At 42.2% G+C, this 23,595-nt stretch overlaps 1 protein-coding gene across 2 annotated transcripts in view; it reads right to left on the reverse strand.

The window, feature by feature from the left end:
• TBC1D9 (TBC1 domain family member 9) overlaps positions 1 to 13,130 on the reverse strand; it is a 51,734-nt gene extending 38,604 nt beyond the window's left edge. For both annotated transcript variants that reach the window (XM_069855273.1, XM_069855272.1), the window contains exon 1: positions 12,898 to 13,130. In XM_069855273.1, coding sequence (XP_069711374.1) covers positions 12,898 to 13,024 — 127 coding nt within the window. In that variant the 5' untranslated portion in view covers positions 13,025 to 13,130. The remainder of the gene's footprint in view (positions 1 to 12,897) is intronic.
• Positions 13,131 to 23,595: the final 10,465 nt, after the last annotated feature.

A 23,595-nucleotide genomic window follows, 5' to 3' on the forward strand; every position in this document is an offset into this window, starting at 1 on the left:
TGCCAAAGATTCTTCATGCTTTGCAGCTTCACATGTCTACGGACAGGACTAAATATGCAATAGGCATGATGTAATATCTAAAGAAACTTGTATGCTGGCCAAATATAATCTCCTCTGAGGTACAGATACACTGTTAAGTCCCTGTAATCTTTCTTAAAAAACCTTGTTTCTTTCCTCCTGCTGTATTTCCAAATCTGTTGGTGTGTGGGTGGTCCTGCCAACCAATTCTCCCACAAGTTCTAGGAGGGCCCTTCTGCTGTAAAAACCAAGATACACAGGTAAGGTCAGGGAGCCAGAACAACCCTACTGGCCTGTGCAGCAACATCAAGCTAAGAGGGGCTTTCCATCCTACCTTCTTCTCAGTAAGATATGGGAAATAGGAGAGGAATATCCCCCTGTCCCATCAAAAAGAAACTATATAAGATAGAGCTGTGTATTCAAGAAATGTGGAGAGCACTATAAAAACAAACAAACAAACAAAAAAACAAAGCAAAACCAAAAGAGAATAGCCAGCACTGAAACAACAAACGGGAGGCAGATAAGGAAAAGAAAAGAAAGAATAAGTGTGATACATATAAAAATTACTTATGTTCTTATATACATTAAACCCAAATAGTATTTACTCTTGCAACCGAGCAACTACCCCTGACTGCTATCCTTCAGGAACTGTTCTGGTTTGCATTGTAGATCAGTGTCTGGTTCGGGGGCTTGAGTGTTTGCATTTTTTTTGTTTGGGTTTTTTGGGGTTTTGTTTTTTTTTTTTTTGTAATGCAGATATTGTGATGCAACCAGAATGAAATCACAGCAGTTCAAACTGATCACCTCTCTGAGGAATTTCTGCATGAAGTCATCATAATAAAATTTTTAAAAAACACTCTACAATTTATTTTAATACTGTTCATTAATTCTTCATATGGCAAGTACCTTCTGAGACATGATTAAGAAGGAACTGAAAGTTTCTATAGAAACAGAACAGGCAACAAAGAATCATATTCCTAAGATTAGATTGGTCCTTTGGCAAGAGCCAGTGAATTACCCAGACATCACATCATGTGACTATACTAATTGCATTTTTTTCCCCATTATTTCATCAGGTTTCTGACTACACAGTGAAATAAGAGAGGGAATTCACAATATAAGAATACTAAATCTGCATGTAAGCCCTTGTTCAGGCGACCGCTTTTAATTGGAAAAGGTTTAAAGCACATGTTAAAGCACGTGTTAAAGTTTGTGGGATTAGCATCTAGCTAACTGATGATGCCCCAATCCTGAAGGTACTGAAGCACAAGTAACCTTACATCAAGGAACAGCCCCACCAGACTCATGTGCCAAACGCCTAGTGCAATCATACCTGCATATGGGGGCAGGAGGGGATAATGCCTTAATTTTTTTGTTTCATAAAACTCTGACTGAAGTCAGCTTCCTCTTTTGCAAACTTCAATTCTAAAGCAAAAGTCCTGAAAAGTGTTCAATATTTCCTTGCTTTTCTGTAAATTATAGATATTAGCAGAGGAAAAGCAGTGAAATGGAATACCTGAAATCAGGGAGTACAAAGCCACAATTGGCTGGCGGCTTGGGCAATTGCTCTTGCATCACGTTACTGGAAGGACAAACAATGCACTAGAGGATATTACTGGAAAGGGGCTCTATTACCTGATGCGATTTATGCTGAAGGAAGAAATCATACTACATTTTACTTATCTGACCCCTGTGCCTTACATTTAGTCATAAGCTAGAGGGAGAGCCTGCAACCACTGCACAAAGTACACAGATCAGTAGCCTATTAATGCGTTAAATTATGATGTACTGTACCTATATCCTTACACTAGCAACAAATTTTCAATCTGTTTTTTGCTAGAAGGGGTTACGACCACATGAAGCCTGACCTCCTACATAACACAACTGCATTTTAAGCCAAACAATTTCTACTTGACCAAAGAATATTCTCCAGGAAGGCAGTTATCTTGGTTTGAAAAATAAGCCAATTGATTCAGCCAGTTAAGACTCTTCCAAGCATCATGTCACACTGTTCTTGGGAGACCAGCATCCCAGATGGCTCAAAGTACAGACTGATTACAAATGGCCCACAAACTTTAATGAAATAAAGGTATGACCCGCAGCAGAATCAACTTGGTATGTTGTACTTTACCACCACTAAAACCACAGATGCACTTCAGAGCATATGGACTCAAAGACCTGTAATAAGTCACAATGTTTTCAGCTGTTTGGATATCTGTGGCACAGAACTTTGCTGCAGGACTATTTGCTCCTCTTTCTTTTCTTTTAGAATATAACTAGTGAACTAGTGAGTTGTGGTTTTTTTAAATCTTTCATAGGAATTCGCAAGTTGCTTTGCAAAACACCAGTTACTGGTGTTTTTAAAGGAAAAGCATGTTTATGCACCTTAGACACGAACACTCTTTTCTACTACAAAAGGATTTTTATTACCAACATACAATAACCCTCTTTCACAAAAAGTCATGCTGTGATTTAAATAAAATACACACACACAGATCAAGTAGAACCATAGAATCATAGAATCACAAGATTGGAAAAGACCCACCGGATCATCGAGTCCAACCATTCCTATCAAACACTAAACCATGCCCCTCAGCACCTCGTCCACCCGTCTCTTAAACTCCTGCAGGGAAGGTGAATCAACCACCACCCTGGGCAGCCTCTGCCAGTGCCCAATGACCCTTTCTGTGAAAATTTTTTTCCTAATGTTCAGCCTGAACCTCCCCTGGTGGAGCTTGAGGCCATTCCCTCTCATTCTCCCTGTCACTTGGGAGAAGAGGCCAGCTCCCTGCTCTCCACAACCTCCTTTCAGGTAGTTGCAGAGAGCAATGACGTGTCCCCTCAGCCTCCTCTTCTCCAGGCTAAATACATTCAACACATTCCTGTGCAATCCACTGTAGGTGAACCTGCTTTAGAAGAGGTGTTGGACTGGATGATCTCCAGAGGTCTCTTCCAACCCTGACCACTCTGTGATTCTGTAATTACCGGTAGCCATGGCTTTGTTGCACAGCAAACCCTATCAAAAAGTTTGGGACAATATCTGACAGTGACACCTCCCATTCAGCTCTAACCATTCAGTCCTCAGACTTGAGGTGCTTTCAGCGCACACCAGTGACCCGTGATCTATCCATTCATTGGTGTCCCAGGCACCTTGCACCATGCCTTGCCCAAAGCTACAAGGGAGTCACTCTGCAGTTGGTGCCACCTGCTCTGCCTGATCCTGCCAGCCAGGGACACCCTCCCCTCCTCCAGTTTTCCAGATGACAAATGTGTTATTCCTCCAGCTCCTGAGAGCTGCCCTGCTACATCCTTCTCCCAGCTCTACAGTAACATAACCTACAGCCTGAGACTCTCTCGAGACACCTTCTGTTAAGAGATTTTTATTTTAGAAATGACTAAAAAGACAGCATACACCTTTTAAACACGTAGAGCAAATACAGAAGTATACCCTGCAAATGAGCTAAGACTTAACACTGGCCAGACTGTGACTCGAAGTCATGCTCATGAGCTGTCACTCAAACAGTCCCATGAATGTCAGCAGCCTATTTATGTATGAGCTCAACACCACAACTAGGAAAACTTGCAACGTCACGTGTGTCATTAGTAAGACTTTTTCAAAACAGGCACTGTGACATTCCAACACTGAATGAAACACACACTGCTTAAATGGTTCCCAATACTTAAAGTGTGCTGATGGCCCCTTCTCCTTCCCCTAAAGTAAGATGGACACATAACGATGCTCAGTTGTAAACCTGAAACATCCAAGGGACCTATTTGGATTGTAGATGTGAGCTAGATCCTGAGATAGCCTCACTCAATAGGATCAACTAAGTCATATTTGCACCTTGAGCATTCAATTTTATATTGATTTCATGGACACTGAATAAACTCTTCCTAAAGCTCAAGTGCAACTTCCTGGACTATGAAAACAATAACTCATAACAACACATAGCTTAAACATACAGTACAAGCAACTGGTTTTCCTAATAACTACAATGAATCATTACTCCTCCCTTCTTTCCCAAGACAGTCCATGTGTTCATGTGATTAGCTCTCATTTGTTATTACAGGATGAGGTCATCCTGTAATAAGGCTGTCAAAACTCAACCTAGAGCAACAATCTGAACTCCATGGGCAAATCCTTTTCAAAGGAGGGTCAATTCTAATTGATTTCATTTCATGGGAGAGCCTAAATGAATAGTAAATACTAGATGCCACTCAAAAAATAATTACTATGTTAAACTTCCAGTCCTGGTAATAGTATCCATAAAAATATGAAAATAAACTCTTCATTGTGGACGCCACCCTTGAAACTTTATGACGGGTTATACAGTTTTGTCCTATAGCTGTTCATTCATATAAATGAAAGTAAAACAACCTCTAAATACTTACTTGATAACTGTCTGCCCATGTGGGTTATACAGTATTGGCTAATGTGGACATGTAATATGATCTAGAATCATAGAATCATAGAATAACCAGGTTGGAAGAGACCCACCAGATCATCGAGTCCAACCATTCCTATCAAAAACTAATCGATGAAAACAAATTTTTCATCAGAAATGAAGGCCTAAGGTTTGTTGAGTCTTCCCCCAAACCTGCATTTGTTGCTCATTCCTTCTACCAATGCAGGTTTGCAGAACACTGATTTGCCCTGCACACGAGTTTTCGCACATGTTCAATGAAATTGGCTTGGAGGAAGCAGGGACGCTCTACTGACATTTAGCAAGGCAAGCAGCAAAGCCAGCACCTGCTTTTTCTGTCTTCAGGCTGATGTATACAAATGAGAGAAGATCGAAAACCTAACCACTAATCTTCAGAAAAAAGCTGAGGAAGGGCCAATGTGATGATCTGGCTTGACTACTGCTGGATAAAGCAGTAACAAAGGGCAAAGCCTTCATCCTCACTCCAAGTTTAACAGTTGTGATTGAATCAGATTATCTTTCAAATCTTTTCATTTAAAAGTTATCAGCAACTGGATATCTGCCACAGAACTTGCCAAGGTGTCCAAACAACTCCTGAGCACCCCTGTAAAAATCTGTATCTTAAATTGAACCTAAATCTTACTGGGTTTAGACTTTCAGCTTTTAGAACTTCTTGTAACTTTGCCATCTAGGCTTAAGGGGCTTAATCGTTGTAAGATGTAAGCACATTTGTCAGTGTTACCTATTAAGCCACTTACAAAATATTTTAGGGTTGTAAAACTTCGCTGTTTCTCTCTTGAACAGAGAAGGAACCAGAACGTGAGTTACAGTCGCTATGCATTACTACCTGTAGATAGATAAACACACAGCTAAAGAATTGCCTTTACTTCCACTGAGGGCCAGTTTGCAGATGATGAAAGGTCCAGGCACAGAAACTCACACAATAACACATCCAAACAACAAAGTTCCTCGCAACAAACCCACTAGATTTGACTTGAAACAAGAACCTAGCAGCAAGAGGAAAAGACTACGTAGAGAGAAGCACTGACAGGACACACTAGATGGTTACAGGTATGCGAGGGCTCACAACACAGAAGACAAACCCCCAAACAAATAATCTCATACACCTGAAGGAAATAAATTCTATACTACATATCAATCCCACCAGTCTATGTGAAACAATGGAGAAAGGGTAAGAAAAATACAGACGAAGTTAATAAATGCCTTCTAGGTAAGATATAAACATTTACTCATAAGTTTGCAAAAAAAAAAAATACTTAGGAAAAGCATGCTCAAGTACCATTGAGCAAAACAGAAGGAAAGTCACTGAATTTCAGTCAAAACTAATTCTTTTTAAATATCCCATTACCTAGAGTAGCATAAGCAAATTAAACAGGTTTCATCCAAGAACAAAATTTCAATAAACTGCATCTGCACAAAATAACATTCAGACAAACTATGTAAAATTAAAGAACATATCAAGTAAACATGAACAACTGAAGAAAACCAAAACTAACTCAAACCCACTCACCACAACTAAACTAAGAAAAACAACTGTAGACTGAATTTAGCCAATAAAATCAATGCTATTATACAAACTGGGAACTGGAGTGTGCACAGTAAACTTGGCTTGAACTATGGAACAGTCCTGAAGCACAACAGCATGGTCAAATACACACTAAATCTGAATAGAAGCAACAGTTTCAGATAAAAAAAAAATTCACATTCTAACTATTCAACTGCTTTGACTGAGTACTTGCAAATAAATCAGATTTCAATAAGCCATCAGACCAGGCACTTTACCAGGGAAAGGGACAACGCTGAAGAGAAAATCCCAAGAACTCTGGCTAATAAAATAGTGGAAAGATCAGAGGGGAAGCACAACTAGGACTGTGAGGAAGGAACCAAAAACACATTAAGAACTTACAAGCTGAAAGTAAGACTGCTGTTGTAGGATGAATCCATACATCCCTATCTGGAAACTTCAGGGGAAAAAAAAAAAAAAAAAGAAAACAATCAGAAATTTGGCCTAGAAAATATTTACAGCCTCTCTTTTGAAAAGAAAAGGAAAAATTTTGAAGAAGTTCTCCAGAACCTAAGCCCACCTCAGTACTGGATTTAAATGTAAAAGTAGATTATTGAATACTAACACTGACAAGACGTCAGAAGCACAATTAGCTATCAAAGAACCAAAGAAAAGCAAGATTTCAGTGAAATGCTTACAGCCCTTATACACCTTCTATTTTCATACTTTAGCAAAGTCAGTGGCAGCAAGAACTCCTGTCTATTGCAGGAAAAAGCCATACAGAGTGGGATACCATGAAGGACAGAAAAAGGTAGAATCCTAGAAGAACAAAGAAAGCTGAACTGAGTCTGCCCATTCCAAATATTTACAATAACAATCATATGAGAATACTTTTGTTTTAATTAACTTTCAAAAATTTGAGAGTAGATGCCAGAACACCTTGTGGAACCCTTTTTAATTCTACAGAACTTTAACTGTAACTGTCAAGGGCCCAAACCTCTGTGAAATATGATAACTTTTAATAAGGATGCATAACTGGACAGTGGAGTGGTGGAAATAAGGAAAATGATGGTTAGAAGCGCTGCTTTCTCTACAATGTTTAGCAAGGGAAGAGAGAATAATACCAAAAGCCATGTAAACAATACAAACTCTGGTATAATGCCAAAAATTACTAAGGGGCCTTGACATTTATTGCTTACTATATTGTGATCCTGCATGGCATTTTGAACAGGGTTTCATACAAGAAGATATCTTGGTAGAAATAGCAGGTCATCCTTGAATTCTGTGTGCCCAGCACTACCGTCATGCCAGGGGACAAAAATGGTAAAGACCAGATAGGTCAAGGCCATCAGAGGCCTCGATAGGTCACACGACTCAAAGTGTAAAAGATGAAGTATCGCCAAGGAAAGCCTTTGACCAAAAAGCATTACAGTACAAACACCAGAGCGACACCAAGGAACATCTCAGGCACGGTATCTGTGCAAACAGCACCTTGTCTGGGAGAACCGGAGATCAGGAGGAGCATTAGGCAGGAAATGAGACACCTTCTAATTAAGCATTCATGAAAGCATCTGGAAATTCAACAGAAAGACCGGTGAGTCAGTCTGGAGAATCAAACAGAAGTTCAACCTTAGACATCTGCATGTCCTCTTGAAGTGGAAATCTCCTAGTGTGAAGATGCAAACGCAACCACAGTAGATCCTAACAAGGAGCTTGGAAGCATCAGGGCAGATTTGGTTTAAGATCAAATGACAGAGCAGAGCAGAAGAGATCAGTTTCCATGCTATAAGCCAAAATGAACAAGGAAAGCCAATGGAATGGCTGACCAGTCATTTTGATAAACACTATATTTTGAGTAGAAAGCATGTGCTTTCTGAAACTTAAGGGTATTGAGTTGGATGTGCAAAATCCTAACAGCTTGAATCAACAAGGACGGAAAGTGTCAAGTTTGCTAAAGCATGTACTGTCCTTTCATCAGGTAAACAATATACTGGCTGGAAGTTTTTCTATATCTTAAGTATAAACAGGTTTTCATGCAACCTCTTCCTTAACCCTCTGAATTGAGAGGCTGAGAGCAAGATAGAATCTTATACCCAAATTTGAGCTACCAATTGTGTTGCTCTGCAAGGCTACAGAAAAGTGTTCTGAGTTAGAACACTGTCAGAGTATTAAAAAGTATATTAGATTTGACATTGAAGCTCAGAACCTCTCCTTTTTGCCTTTGCAATGTGGAAACTACATATCCCCTTCTGCAAAAAAATATATAAGGACAAAGATAGTGCTTCATCAAATTATTTTTTCACCAGAAGTCAGCAAATTTCCATCTGCTCTTTTCTGCTTAAGCATTTGAATCATCTTTGGCAATATCTCATGGACTTAAAAACTCATACCGAATCTCTCACACTTGCACGGTCCCAGCTGTAAGCATAAATACCCTATCTGCAAAATAACTAACTTCTAAAAACAGTTCTTGCAAAGTAAGAACAATTTATGTGCCTTGGGATTCAAGGAGACATCACAGTAACATTTTAAATAAATATACTTAGAATTTCACCTCCATACACAACTGTACACAGGCAAAAGGAGCACAACACATAGAAACCAACCATACCACATCCTCCATCTCTCTTCCAGTAAACTCTAAGGGAATACAACCCTCTGCATCAACTATTACTTGCAATAACTCCTTGCAATATCATTTTCAAATAGAAGAGTTTGGCAACCATTACCACAGTAGAGCAGAAAGCAGTTACAGACAGTTTTTAACCTAATTGTTGTGTAAGAATGCAAGATATACTTAACAACATGAAATCACAAGCTTTTAGTTATTTATAAACTTCATGACATGTTCAAGATACTTACATCCATAAAAGTGTATGGTCATACAGGGCACAGTGCCCAAACAATGGGACAGATCCGAGTTTATGTTCTCCAAATATTTCTGCTTCAGCTGATACAGGTTGCCCTATAACACGCCGGATCCCTCTGGAGAAGGGAGTATTTCATACAGGCCAAAGTACCAAGCTGCCCAGAGAAGGGAGCTGATGAACAGGTAGCAGAATAGGTGTGAAGGAGAGAGGGTTAAAAGCATCCAGTACCTTTAAAAAAACTAATAAGAGGGAAGAAAAGATTTTTTCCCCCATTAGTGGACAAAAGGAAGATTAAATCCTTGAGTGAGGGTCATATAGAAGAAAAATACACGCATGGCATTATGTGCAAGGCAAGAAACAATTTCATTATGGAGACCGCCCATCAACCATCAAATACTTTTAAAGCAGAAAAGTCTTTTGGTCTTGTCCGGAAAGATTAATGCAGTGATGCAAGATAATTCCAGCTTGGAGAAGAGCTGAGAAAATCCAATTTAAAATCCAATTTACAAGTCTCTCCCATTCTTCTTTTGTTAAGAAGGAACACAAACCCCAAACAACCCTTCAATTAAGGCGTGCTTAAAGGAAAGTCACACTCAAGTGACTGCTACCAACACAGACACAACCTTTTAAAACAGTTCAGCCCTTAACTCCATATAAAAATGGACCCACACTGCTTAGTAGAAAAGCTGTATCTCTTAAGTAAACTATTAATCAGATACGTTTTGTTAGCAGAGATGGCTTCCTAGGACTCCGTAATTAGGCACTGCCCTAACACATAACAAGATGATCTTTGCTTTGGGCCAGATAATCTCCACCTCTGTCATGATAGCTGTATCACTGTCTTCTACAGAACTTCCACAGGGTCATCCTAAATGCTGTCATTATTGCAAACTATGTACCCTGTTGATCATTTCAGCAGATATATTTTTTCTGAACCCTCAGGATCAGCCAGGTCCCTCCATACTTTGCTTGGAACCAGACTTACCTACCAAGAACAATCCACTATCTTCCTTCACTTGCCTTGGACCTCAATGGGCAGACCAAAGCTGTTAGAACAACCAGTGTATAATTCCAGCATTTCCAGGAAAAACAAATAATTACAAGGTCCACTTATTAGTGTGCCTGCCAAGCTGGGAGTGTCCTGGACACTCCACATCCCTTTCTTTCTTCCTCTCCCACCTTTTGTTGACCACCGTGTCAAAAAAACATATGCTGAAATACCAAGACGACAAGTTCCCATATAGCCCTTAAATACTACTAGCACTAATAACTTTCTGCATGCTGGTAATGGGTGTTTGTTTAGTTGTGGCTCTGGCAACATACTCAAAAAAGCTACAACTTTTCCAGTCCTTCATCATCCAAACAAACAAAACCCTTGTTTAGCTACTTGTTGCTCCTATTTCAGTGCCACAGCAGTTGCAGTTCCAGGCAAAGCATGAACACTAATAAAAGCTACATGGAAAGCAGTTTTCAAAATACACATAGAACTTCCACATTCTGAATCATATTCAATATACAGACTGCATTTGCACACTAAAATAATGGATAAAGTGCATTAAAACTTAAATTCCAAGGGGGGAGGAGGGGGGAATGCAGAAATAAAGACGGAGCTATTTCTGTATTCTGAATTCCCATCAAATGCTGCTGGCTTATATGACCTCCACAAGAAAAAGGAGTACGTATTTATGAATCCTACTTAAACTCAAAAGCGATTTCTTCATCTGTACAGCAGGATCATTGACCAGGGCATTATACATCCAACTGCGAGAAGGCCTAGATATACATGCACTGTGCAAACAGGTTAAAGAGAAATCCCCAAATTCTCAAAATGTTTCCCCAATAACTGGGAAATGTTTTGAAAACTAACTGAGTATCTCAAAGGATCTCTGATTCAAACATAAAAAGAAAATCAGAAAGGTACAAAAATACCTTGTTAGACACCTACAGTAAGATAGAGGAAGAACTAACTCCTCAAGAGGCCAGGGAGTGATTCATGAAAGGAGAGTCTGCAAAGAATTTATCCATAAATACAGCACGTGTGCATGTCTGAGGCAAGACATGCTTTTCATGGTTGCTGATACTATCCATAATTCAAAAGATTAAACCAAAAATATCTTAAAAACCCTACAGCTGATGTGGAGTGGCTTCTGGTCACTTTCCACACAAAAGCGTGGCTGAAGTAATCTCAAGATCTCAAGGCTGAAGATCTCAAGAGTCTACATGAAAACACACTTTACAGCAGTGCCTTAGTTTTGAGTATTAACTGTTTACAAGTCCATAGAGCGTTCAAAAGCTGAAGAAACACTTAATCTCCTGGTAAATATACACAGGACCTTGAACCAAACGCAGATGTAATTTATTTTGATGAACCTGAAGAACTAGTTGCAAGGCAAGTGGTTAAGGAAGAAAGCACAGCTTTAGAGAGAACACGTTTGACTGTTTCTGCCAATTCAAGAAAGACCGGTGGTAATACCACCAGGTTCTCCATCTCCCATTTCATAGAAATGCATATATATTGCCTAAAAATGCTGAAAGATCTTGTCAAATATATATACACAGGATTATGAAGACCAAGAGGCACATGACCCAAACACCTACAAAGGTGTCTCTAGCTGCCAGTAGCTGAAAACAAAGCATTTAGGGAACATATATTACAAGGACATTTTAAAGAATATGGAGAAGCTGAAACAAACCCGTTCTTAGAGCATCTATTTGTGAATTACAGCATAGTCTTATTTTAAATGACGTGTATTAGAGATTTGAAAATTAAATCCTCCAACAAGCTGGGCACATCACACCATGATGTACAGAGGCACCAGACACCAGAGATCACCCCACAGAGCCCCATAGTGCGTAAATACTACAGGATGCCTTAGCGCATCCTACCCAGCCAAGCACCCGAGTCCCACTGGGGCTGCCTTGGAGGTGGCGAGAGGCAATAAGGGGTCCCTGCATCCCCCGGCAAGGTGACAAGGGGCAGGAAAGGGTCCCTGCATCTCTGTGAAGGCAGCGAGGGGCAGGAGGGTGTCCCCACATCCCCCAGGAAGGATGTGGGTGTCGAGAAGGAACCTCTGCATTATTGCATTGCCTGGGAAGGCGGCATGGGGGAGGAAGGGGTCTCCAGATCCCTGCATCACCCAGAAAGGAGACAAGGGATGGGAAGGGGTCCTCACATCCCATGAGGAAGGCAACAAGGAACAGGATGTGGTCCCTACATCCCTGCATCCCCCGGGAAGGAAGCACAGGGGACAGGATGGGATCCTTAACATCCCTGCAACCCCCAGGAAGGATGCACAGAGGGCAGGATGAGGTCCTTACATCCCTGCAACCCCCGGGAATGATGCACAGGGGACAGGATGGGATCCTTAACACCCCTGCATCCCCCGGGAAGGATGCACAGGGAACAGGATAAGGTCCTTACATCCCTGCATCCCCCGGAAAGGATGCAGGGGTGTGGGATGGAGTCCCTGCAGCCCCGCATCCCCGGGGAAGGATTCAAGGGGGCGGGATAGGGTCCCTACATCCTAGCATGCTCCAGGAAGGATACAGGATGGGTCCCTGCATCCCCTGGGAAGGATGCGGGGGGTGCGGAACGGGTACCTGCATCCCTTAGGAAGGATGCGGGGAGGCGGGATGGGTCCCTGCATCCCCCGGGAAGGATGCGGGGGGGAAGCGGGATGGGTCCCTGCATCCCCCGGGAAGGATGCGGGGGGGAAGCGGGATGGGTCCCTGCATCCCCCGGGAAGGATGCGGGGAGGTGGTATGGGTCCCTGCATCCCCTGGGAAGGATGCGGGGGGGAAGCGGGATGGGTCCCTGCAACCCTGGGGAAGGATGCGGGGAGGTGGTATGGATCCCTGCATCCCCCGGGAAGGATGCGGGGAGGTGGGATGGGTCCCTACATCCCCCGGGAAGGGCGCGGAGCGGGATGGGATCCCCGCAACCTCGCGCGGGCTCTGCTCCCCGTTATCCCTCTCGCCATCCCGGGGGAGCCGCCGACGGAGACGGCTGGAAAATCAGCCCCGCCCTCCCCGGGACCCGGTCCGCCACCGCCCCGCTTACCGGCCAGCCCCCCGCCGCCTCCATCGCCGCCGTGCCCCTTCCTCCTCTGCAGGATGAAGTAGGGGTTGGCTCGCTCGGTCACCCACAGGGCGTTCGCCAGCAGCACCTCCTCGGGGTTCACCCACATGCTCCCGGCGCAGACAAAAGCCGCCCGCCCGCCCGGCCGCCGTGACTCACTCCCGCAGCGCCCGCATCACGACACACCATGCCCGGCGCTCGGCGGGCACCGGGACGAGGCGCCACCGCCGCCACCACCATCACCGCCACCGCCGGGGCGGCTGCGGCGACCGGGGCGCGGCAGGGACATCAGTGGCCCCCACCCCCCCCCCTTCCCCGCGGCGCGGAGCCACCGGGACCGCGCGGGCTCGGACAGAATGAACGGGGCGGGGGGCGCGCCCTGCGCTCCGCCTCGCACCGGCGCGGACCGAGGGGCGGGGCCGCCGCGCGCCAGGAGCGGGGGCGGGGCCAAAGGGAGGGGGCGGGGCCACGGGGACGGTGAGGAGCTGGGGGCGGGGTCAAATGGGCGGGGTCGAATGGGTGGGGTCGGGGGCGGAGCCTGTGCACAGGCTCAAAGGGGATGTTGGAAGGGGGCGGGGCCAGAGGGGCGCTAGGCCGTGGGCTAAGAGGAAGGGGCGGGGCCAGCTTGGACACAGCGCCCGGCGTGGTGGGCGGGGCCAAATCATAGACTCATAGAATAACCAGGTTGGAAGAGACCCACCGGGTCATCGAGTGCAACCTCTGGGAGAGGGCGGGCTCAAATGAGCCCTGGGGGCGGGGCCGAAGGTGACTTGGCGACAGCGTAAATTTGGAGCTTTATCATAGAATCACCAGGTTGGGAAAGACCCACCGGATCATCGAGTCCAACCATTCCTATCAATCACTAAACCATGGCCCTCAGCACCTCGTCCACCCGTGCCTTAAACACCTCCAGGGAAGGTGAATCAACCACCTCCCTGGGCAGCCTGTTCCAGTGCCCAATGACCCTTTCCATGAAAATTTTTTTCCTAACATCCAACCTAAATCTCCCCTGGTGGAGCTTGAGGCCATTCCCTCTTGTCCTGACCCCTGTCACTTGGGAGACAAGGCCAGCACCCTCCTCTCCACAACCTCCTTTCAGGTAGTTGTAGAGAGCAATAAGGTTTCCCTTCAGCCTCCTCCAGGCTAAACAACCCCAGCTCTCTCAGCTGCTCCTCATAAGACTCGTTCTCCAGCCCCTTTACCAGCTTCGTCTCCAGCTCTGCCCGACCTTGCCTTTAAGGTGGGGAAAGGCTGCAAACAGAGTTGATTGCAGAAGAAAAGACACATGTTCAGCGACAACTGCACTGCACATAAGGCATTATCAACTCCAGGGAATGGACAGTGCCTGCAAAAACACTGCTTGAAAGAAATGGTGTAGTCAGAGGGACATCCTGCCTAACTTCCAAAAAAATCGTTACTTAGATGAAAGTTTAGCTTAAATAAAAAATATTTTTTAATAGAATCAGATTATTTCTGGAATCCCCAACATAAGGAACTGTTGCAACGGGTCCACGGGAGGGCTACAAAGATGATCAGAGGGCTGGGGCATCTCTGCTATGAGGACAGTCTGAGAGAGTTGGGATTGCTCAGCCTGGAGAAGAGAAGGCTCCAGGGAAACCTTATAACAATCTTTCAGTACTTGAAGGGGTTACAGGAAAGCTAGTCAGTGGCTTTTTCCAAGGGCATGCAGTGATAGGACAAGGGGGAATGGCTTTAAATTGGAAGGGGGAAGATTTAGATCAGACATTAGGAAGAAACTCTTCACAATGAGGGTGGTGAGGCGCTGGCGCAGGTTGCCCAGGGAAGCTGTGGCTGCCCCATCCCTGGAGGTGTTCAAGGCCAGCTTGGATGGGGCTTTGGGCAGCCTGGTCTGGTGGGAGGTGTCCCGGCCCAGGGCAGGGGGATTGGAACTGAGTGGGCTTTAAGATCCCTTCCAATCCCAAACATTCTATGGCTTGGAATTTGAATATTGTTTAAATGACCTTGCCCTTTTAGCTGGAAGGGGCTTTTAGTTTAGTATTGTAAAATAAAAAAAATTGTGCAAGCAAGTTTCTTATAGCTTTGAAAAGAAATTTCAGGCACCTTTTTTTTTTTTTTTACAACCAGCTGTAGTTAAAACCTACCTGCCAAGAACCTTGAAAATTAAATTCTAGCCTGCCTAACAGTAGTGCCAAATGATCCTAGTAACTTCCTTTAGTAAATCAGGATGTCACACACAGACATACATCAATGCTGCTGTGTTGTCATAGGAGTACTGATGGCATTACAGACCACTGATGTCCTCACTGCCCAAAACCTGCAGCAGAACAGCCACATCAACATTGTAGGAAAGAACAACCAAACAGCACGCTGCTGCAGTCAGACCCAGTGATGAAGTTTGTTCACAAAGAAAACTGTGTGGTTGCCCTCAAGAGGGAAAAAGAGCGTTATCAGAGACTGGGAACTCCTCCTGCTTCCCATCCCTAACATGCTTTTCAGCAGTGGGCACAGTCATGCATGCAAAACTTGTGGCACTGAAAACAGCTGCTAGGCCTTATTAGTGCCAATTAGTCAGTTTTAGATGTGAGCAGGGCAACATGTTTTACTGGCATAAAGAACACCAAAAGCATAATTTCTAACATCCTTCCTATTTATTTTCCATTCAAAGTTCTAGGACATCTGAATAAAACTAAAAGAAATAAATGTCATTACTTCAGTAAATGGCGTTAAAAATGATGTTATAGCGTATCTTTTTGCTGCTGCGTTGTGTATAGTATCAAGGTATTTTTAGATTCTTTCACAGCAATGACAAATAGGTGTTGTGCTATCATGGTTGATCGTATTGTTGAAGCCAATGCAAATATTTTCTCCTGCATGCCCACCACGTATTTTTATCCCTCATGTAAAATGCTTGTCTGTGTGGTTTTTTTCATCTTAATGCTCCATTATCAAGTTTCAAAAGTTTCTTTTTATCATGTAGTTTGGAAACAAATTACAGAACTTCTGGCCAGTCCTGTGAATTATAATAGGAATTAAAATAAAACCTGAAAGGGAAATAAATGAATAATTGCCCCAGCTTCTTTTGTAACATTTTGTTGGAAAAAAAAAATATCAGTTTGGAACCTCAGCATCGTTTTAACAGTGGGAATTCTCAAAGATCTCTGCCATTAGATTTAAAATCAGGAGCATATATTGATACAAACTAAGAAGTCATTTCTTATAACGTGGTATTATAAACCTCTCAGGGAAGACAATAAACATGATTCTAGAAGGACAACCATTCTGTTATCAGACTAACAGACAATAACTGTACTCAGGCAGAAAAAAGATTAAATAAAGCGGACATTTTGCCATTTATTCCCTGGAAGGCCTTCTTACAATGAATCTCTTTTTTTTAGATGCAGCCAACCAGCATTTGCTAGCAACTCAGGACAACTGTTCAGTTGATTAGGAGCAAAGATAAAATATCAGGATGTCAAAAATTATCTTTGAGAAATGCACACATTGTTCAGGTTGGAGCAATAGCTGTATAGGTCCTACATGAGGACCTAAACACGGAGAAGCACCTAACCATCATTATCTAGAAGCTCAGAGCCTTCAACTGCTGTGAATCAGTACCTTATTTGTACACAGAGAGGTGGGTGTTTAGATCCTTGTGAAAAGCATTTCATTTTATAAGTAGCACGAAAGCTTTAGAAGGCTGGAGGATGTTGCTTCAGGTGTGATGTGGGCTGAGCAGAAAGTGGTGGGAAAAAAAATATGTATCTGAGATTTCCTAGTGTGTGGTAAACTCTAGTGCCACAAACCTGAGTGTTCATTTGCCCATAACACCCTGTATTGAAGAATCCGTTTCATCATGCTCCTGCAGGTACATTTGTCAGCACTTTTACAGGTGAGCAAACTGAATCATACAAAGTAATTTTTGCTTTGGGTCATTCAGCAAGTCTGCATGTTAAAGTAATCAAATCACAGCATCCGCTACCTGCAGTTCCTCACTTCCCACCTGTGATCAGTCTGCTCTTAAGATGGACGTTTCGTATGAAGTACAAGAGTCAATGTGTCCCAAGTCTTTACTCAAAACTGGAACACGACTTTCCTGACAGGAAAGAGTTAATTCCTGTAGGATTGAAGCAGATATTCAGCTGCCAGAAATATCATTTATTGCCCCAGGAGAACAATGTCAAAATGTCTCCCAAGAGAACCCAGAAGCAAAATATTTCAAGGTCAAGGAGAGAGGAAGAATCAGGATGAATCCCAAACAACCCTGAGGAGTTTGTGACTAAAGGTGGCAACATTTTTACCAGCATGAAAGCAATTGGAAAGGACAAAGTGTGCCCTTATTGCATAGGCTAGGTAAGTATCTACATCCTGTTAAAATGGAAGATTTACAATTTGCTGAATGGGAACAAATCTCACTCCTTTTGTTTTACCATTTTCCCTCCAGTAACTTTTCATGCATGCCGTGAATGAAAACAGTTATTGGCTGCTTCATTAATTTAACTCAAATTAAAGGTGATTTCAAAATAACAGGCTAGCAGCACGGCATTCTTTTCCTATCAATGTGGTGATTCTTAGAAACGTCCAGTGTTCCTTCTGGGTACCTACAGAGCAGCAGGATGGATCTTCACTGAGCTGTAGCAGCTCAGTTTGGAGCCTGGCACACCAGAGGTGGAACAGAAGAGCAGTGTTAACTGAATGGTCTCAGGCATGCAGCAAGGCGGCAGGGAGAGCACCTGACCCTCTGGCAGAAGCTCTAAACAGTGACATTCTAGTTTAGCCCTGTTGCACAAGAGGCTTTTATTAAACCTACCCACCAGGAGGTCTGTTACAGCTGAATTCTTTCACATTTGCACATCTGACAGGAAACTTCAACTTTAAAGATAACATCCAGCTGTCTATTTCTCTTCCTAGAATATATTCATTGCCTGGGAAGACTGTCAAATTCAGGACAAACTGATTACAGGCTTTCAGTCTGGACGAGGAACCTACATTTCCAAGGAAGGTTAAATAAAACACTTCCATATTCTGCAATGCATTTTTTTTTTTGCACTTCCCTATCATTATGACGGCTCTTCTCAAACATGCCACTTGTGACTTTTCCTCTCATTGTGAATGACAGCTTTTTTAGGCCAGTCTTTTGTGAGATTCTCCCTTGTTGCAGGTTGATAAAAAGCATTCCTCCACTTTCTGGCAAGATATTATATTTAGCTACCCTTAGATGTCATAATGACTGCTTTGCTCTTTGTAAAGCACTGTTGGTGTTCCAGGCTCTCCACAGGTAAGGCAGCTGCCTGCCCACAACCCACACATCCATTTGTGACCTCCCTTGCTTGATGAGGTGTCAGACAGTACTCAATTTCTAGCTCTTCTATCACATCTATAATATCCTATGAGCCGATAACTCCTGAAGTGTAGGTATCAGAACTGGACAATATTTTAACAGAGCTTTACCCATTTTTGTTTTGTTTTGACAGAAACAAGGTCTTTGTTACTTTGGAGATATTGTGTCTGACTCATTCTTTTTTTTGACACAGCACTGCACTAGGAACACATTGAGCAATTCATCCAAAATCTTCATGCAAGAAGAGCTTTCTAAAGCAGCCACACATATTTTGTATATAACTGACACTCTTTGCCTTTTATCTCTTTTACAGACATAAGCACTGGACTGTAGTAGAATGATCTAGGTCATGATATAGCAGTGACCTTACATCACTATTTATTATCAGGTCGATCCCTATGTCACTTAGAAACATTGTCATTAAAGATCCTTTAGCGCAGTATTGATCATGTAGAATATTAAAATCATATATGGACTGCTACAAACTATGCCACTCACTATCATCCCCTTGTTCTGAAATGTCTCTGTGTTTGTTTTATACCCAGCTGTTTTAACCAAGTTATTTCCATATATGATCCATCTTGACCATTAAAATGGGTTTGGCAATATCCAGACATATGGTACCAACACTATCATCTCTATTGACTGAAACTTCTACCCTGCCAGAAAAAAACAAGCTTGCTTTGACAGGACCCACTTCCACGAGACCAGATATTGACTTTTTAAGATAAAATACAATTATGCTGTCATCCCGTAGCTGTTTGTTAACATTGGGACAGATTAGTCGTTTTGTTATTGTAACAAAGTTCAGTGACATACTAACTAGTCCATAGTTCGTTAGGTCTAACTAACAACGCTTGTTGTTTCTAAAGGTGGGAACTACATCAGTGTAAGGATAGATATATAAAAAATTCAACATCTGCTGTCTTCCGGTGGAATGAAAATAGGAAAAGCTTAAGAAATAAAACTCCTGAAGTTACTAACATTTCCTACAACAAAACCAAGCTGATACAAGCATAAAACTGTGAAGATAAACACAGCCCTTTGAACATGCCGTAGGAGGCTACACACAGCTGAGCTAACATTTCTAACATAAGTGGAAAGCCAACAAACATTTGATGGGAGCTGATATTTTAAATGCAACAGTGCCCTGATAAAGGCATCATTATCATACTTCAGCGAGATGCTGGGAAAAAAAGGGGAGGTACACGTCGTGGTAACAGCACAATCTGCCCCTTTCTCTCAGATTCAGTGATCCAACTTCATCTTGCACCTCCCTGTCAGCACCTTCAGGAGCCAGCAGCAGTCAAACAGGGAAGTCACTGAACCAGTTTACCAAGCAGCTTTGTTTGCACTGCTTCAGCATGACAGGAGTGAGAAAGTCTGAAAAAGAACACTGGCAAGGAATGAGTTCTCTTTAAAAGATTTTGACGGTTTCATTACATGCTCTTGTAATTAATAACTTGTACTGGTTGGAGATGATAAATTTCTTGAGGGACAGAAATGCTGGACCTAATTTGTCTTTAAGAGTGTTAATATTCAGTAATTACTTAATCCAGAACCTTTTCATTACCTACTTATGCTAAGTACCCAAATTTAAATACGTTATTAGGTATCGTAAGACTTTAATTAAGTTACTCATTCATAAACTGGTTAGGTTTGTTTATCCTTAAATTCAGAATAAATTTGGCTTTCTCTGTGATGACATTCCTTGCTTTTCTATGCATTCTTTTGGTTATCTGCGTTATGCTAAATTAGATCACATCTGATTTGAAATTATTTAGAGTAGAAACATTCCATCAGAGATGGGGACCAAACCTACACTAGACCTATGGAAACACAAGGAAAAGCCAAGGTACTGGTCTGCCTATTCATTTGTTTATTGAATTATTTACTCAATTTAATTTATAGTATAATAATATATATAGCACTAGTTTACTCTAGTGCTTTCTTCACTGTTAGCCCAGGGTCTCCAGCAATGTTTTTAGTTGCTGAAACCATAAAGCTGAAAACTGGATCAGATATCCCCAAAGCGTGACTGGGCAGGGAGACATAAGGAAGCAGGATGCAGAATTTGACACCTTGGCTTGGCTTACAAACTCAGAGTTCATAAATAAGAATCACAGTAATGTATTATAATAATTGCAGTTCTTCTGTTTAATTGTGATAACCTTTACCCTTTATGAAATAATTCAATGTGATTATGGAGGGAGTCAAAGATGTTGATTTGTCAAGTGCTGGCAAAGAGATGGTAACAGAATTTGTGGGGGTGGATGGGTCTGTTGAGCATGTATACATGGCGGTTGTGGGTTGTTTATTTGAGGAGGTTTTGGGTGTGCGTGTTTGTTTTTGTTTTATAAGGGAGACATTATAAATTTGTGCTCTGTGTTCTGCTAATATCACTTTTGTTGAACAGGCTGTTCAGAAAAATAATTCTTTTTGATACTCACTTCCGATGCAGGGCCACATGGATCATAGTCTTTAACATACAGGTCAAACAGGAGACATAACTTTTAGATTGAACTCCTTGATGATCTTACTAGGACCCTTTTTAAAAAACAGTTGGGGTAAATAGGGTATAGTTGAATAATCACTACCTTAATTATTTCACAAGTTATTGTGCAGTGTGTTTTTGTTTCATTTTACTTTTTTTATTGTATCTGTTTCTTTTTAAGTGCCTCTGAGATGAGAATATGCAGTATACACCAAATAAATTTCTAATACAATTCTGGTGCAATTAGTGAAGGCTGATCAAGGAAGAATCTTGTTACCCATATTACTAAATGCTTAATATTTCATGATGTAGCAGCTTGTATCTGAATTAGTACTTAGAAGTTTTTGTTATATATCTTAAAGGAACTAGATAGTTGCTGAAATGCTGATAAAATATCCTTAATTTGACATCTAAACCACATGTATTAACCTTTTCACCAGTAACTTGCCCACTTACTTGTTGCAGTTCAACCCCAGCTGGGAACTTTGTGCCACACAGCCACTCGCTCACCCCCCACCACACAGATGGAGAGGAGAACAGAAAAAAAGTAAAATTCATGGGTTGAGATAAATACAGTTTAACAGGACATCAGAGGAAGAGAGTATGATAATAATAATGCTAATAACATATACAAAACAATTAATGGACAATTACCACCCATAGAGACCGACAACCAGCCTATTCCCAAGCAGTGATCCCCAAGCAAAGAACCCTATCCCCCTGCTAACCTCCCATTTATATACTGACCATGACATGATATGGTATCAAATATCTCTTTGGGCAGCTTGGGTCACCTGCCTGGCTATGCTCCTCTCAGCTTCTTGTGTACCTGCTCACTATCAGAGCATGGGAAAACAACAACAAGCCCTTGATTTCATAGCAACACTTAAAACCATCATTGAAATATCAAAATTCTTCTCACACCAACTGTAAAGCACAGCAACTGCTGGGAAGAAAGTTAATTCTATCCCAGCCTAAACGACCACATTATTGAAAATAGCATAGGCAACATCAAGATGAGTTAAAGACACTGAAATCCAGACAGCTGACTTTCTTTACATCACTTCTAGTTGAACACATTAAAATCCCCTGTAAACAATGTCATAGTACTCTGGGTAACACAGAAGGCCAGGTTTGCCATCACGGATGATCCACGTAGCCTCACAAAACCTAATTGGTTTGTAATAATTTCCTGAATGAATCAAGTAAAGAAATACTGACTTGGATAAGTTTGAGATATTTTTCAGTTTTAGAGCACTGTTGCGTGCATGCAATCACAGGCTTACAAGACTGTGTTACGTGTTTAGCACTCCAAAACCTCAAAGAAGAAAGCATGCAACTTTTTATTGTTATTATTATTATTACTAGTTTTGTAGATCAAATAAGAAAATATACATTTCAGTGTTTACCAAAAACTGTGGTTAAAGTGGCATGTGAAATGCATGCCTATTACTTTGGGATGGGGTACTCAGCATATGACAATGTGATGCCAATAGGCCTCATAATATATCTTTAATTCTTAGGAATTTTGGAAGAGGATATTTAGTTGGAGGGAGATAAAAGTCTTTTATTACCACAGGAAGATAAAAGGTATAAAACAATTTTGTGAAGAAGCATGGAAGGCCCACTCCGATTCCTCTCTAAACAAATGAGAAAACCCAACTGCCTCCCATTCCTGACTTGAAATTCAGCCCTACTCCATCCTCTGCTCAGTGACTGGATTTAGCCTACATCCCTGCAAGACAGTAGCTTAGGGGAAATGAGTTGAAACATGCCTGACCACAGGCATGCTGCTTCATCAGCTTATCACCCACAGCTGGCTCCTGGGCCATCTGGAGCTGCAGGAGCCACTACAGTGGCCTATTGCCACGCTTCAGTGAAAGATAAGGAGGGAATCTGATCACATCACCCCTCACCCCTTTTTGTTTGATTTGGTCATTCTCACCTCTCTAGTCCCAGCCTGTGAAATGTGGTATTTCTTCATTAGGATCCTCTTTACTTTCTTCCAACCATCTCTTCACCTTGTAGGTAGAAGAGAGTAGCGGTTTATTTTGGTATTAAAATACATCCATCACAAACAGCTCAAATAGCGGTCTCTGCCCAAATGAATGGGGAAGCTGATGAAATTTCTTCACATCTCCTTGCTGGCAAAGGAACACATTGCCAGCATGCGTGTTTCATTGTGCAAGTTATGGAAAAACACAGAAGTTCATTGTTTGAAAATGAAAATGCAAAACTCGTGGTATATTGCAGAATACAAGTAATCACCTCCCTCTTCCCCCCAGAAGAAATTGCTGTTGTAGCAGGGGCAATTACTTCATGTACTTACATGAAGTAATTATGTCTTGTGTAATGCCTCCTATTGAATCATTGAATCGTCAAAAGGGACCTTAAAGGTCATCCAGTTCCAACCCTCCTGCCATGGGCAGGGACACCTCCCACTGGATCAGGCTGCTCGAAGCCTCATCCCGCCTGGCCTTGAACACCTCCAGGGATGGGGCAGCCACAACTCCTCTGATCTGCTCTGTACTCCCTGTGCTGATGCAGCTGTATGGAAAGAATTTGGAAAGAGGAAATAAGGGATCAGTAGGTGCTGGTAAGAATAACCTGCCCCTCAGAAACACTCAAAATGATTCTTTAGTCATTTATAACAATTTCCCTTCCATCCCACTGACTAGAAAAATCTATCTGCAGTAAATCAAACCTTGCTGTTGACCACCTGTATTAGCAGTAGCTTTCCGTAGAAAAGTATGGTTTGGATCATTTTCCAGTAAATATTGCCAGTGGTGCAGACCTCAAACTTAAGAAGAGGATTTTCTTCAAGTTTTACTCTTTTGCTTGAAAACAGGCACTGTGAGCAGTCATG

This window comes from Phaenicophaeus curvirostris, chromosome 4 (assembly GCF_032191515.1).
Source record: "Phaenicophaeus curvirostris isolate KB17595 chromosome 4, BPBGC_Pcur_1.0, whole genome shotgun sequence".
NCBI lineage: Eukaryota > Metazoa > Chordata > Aves > Cuculiformes > Cuculidae > Phaenicophaeus > Phaenicophaeus curvirostris.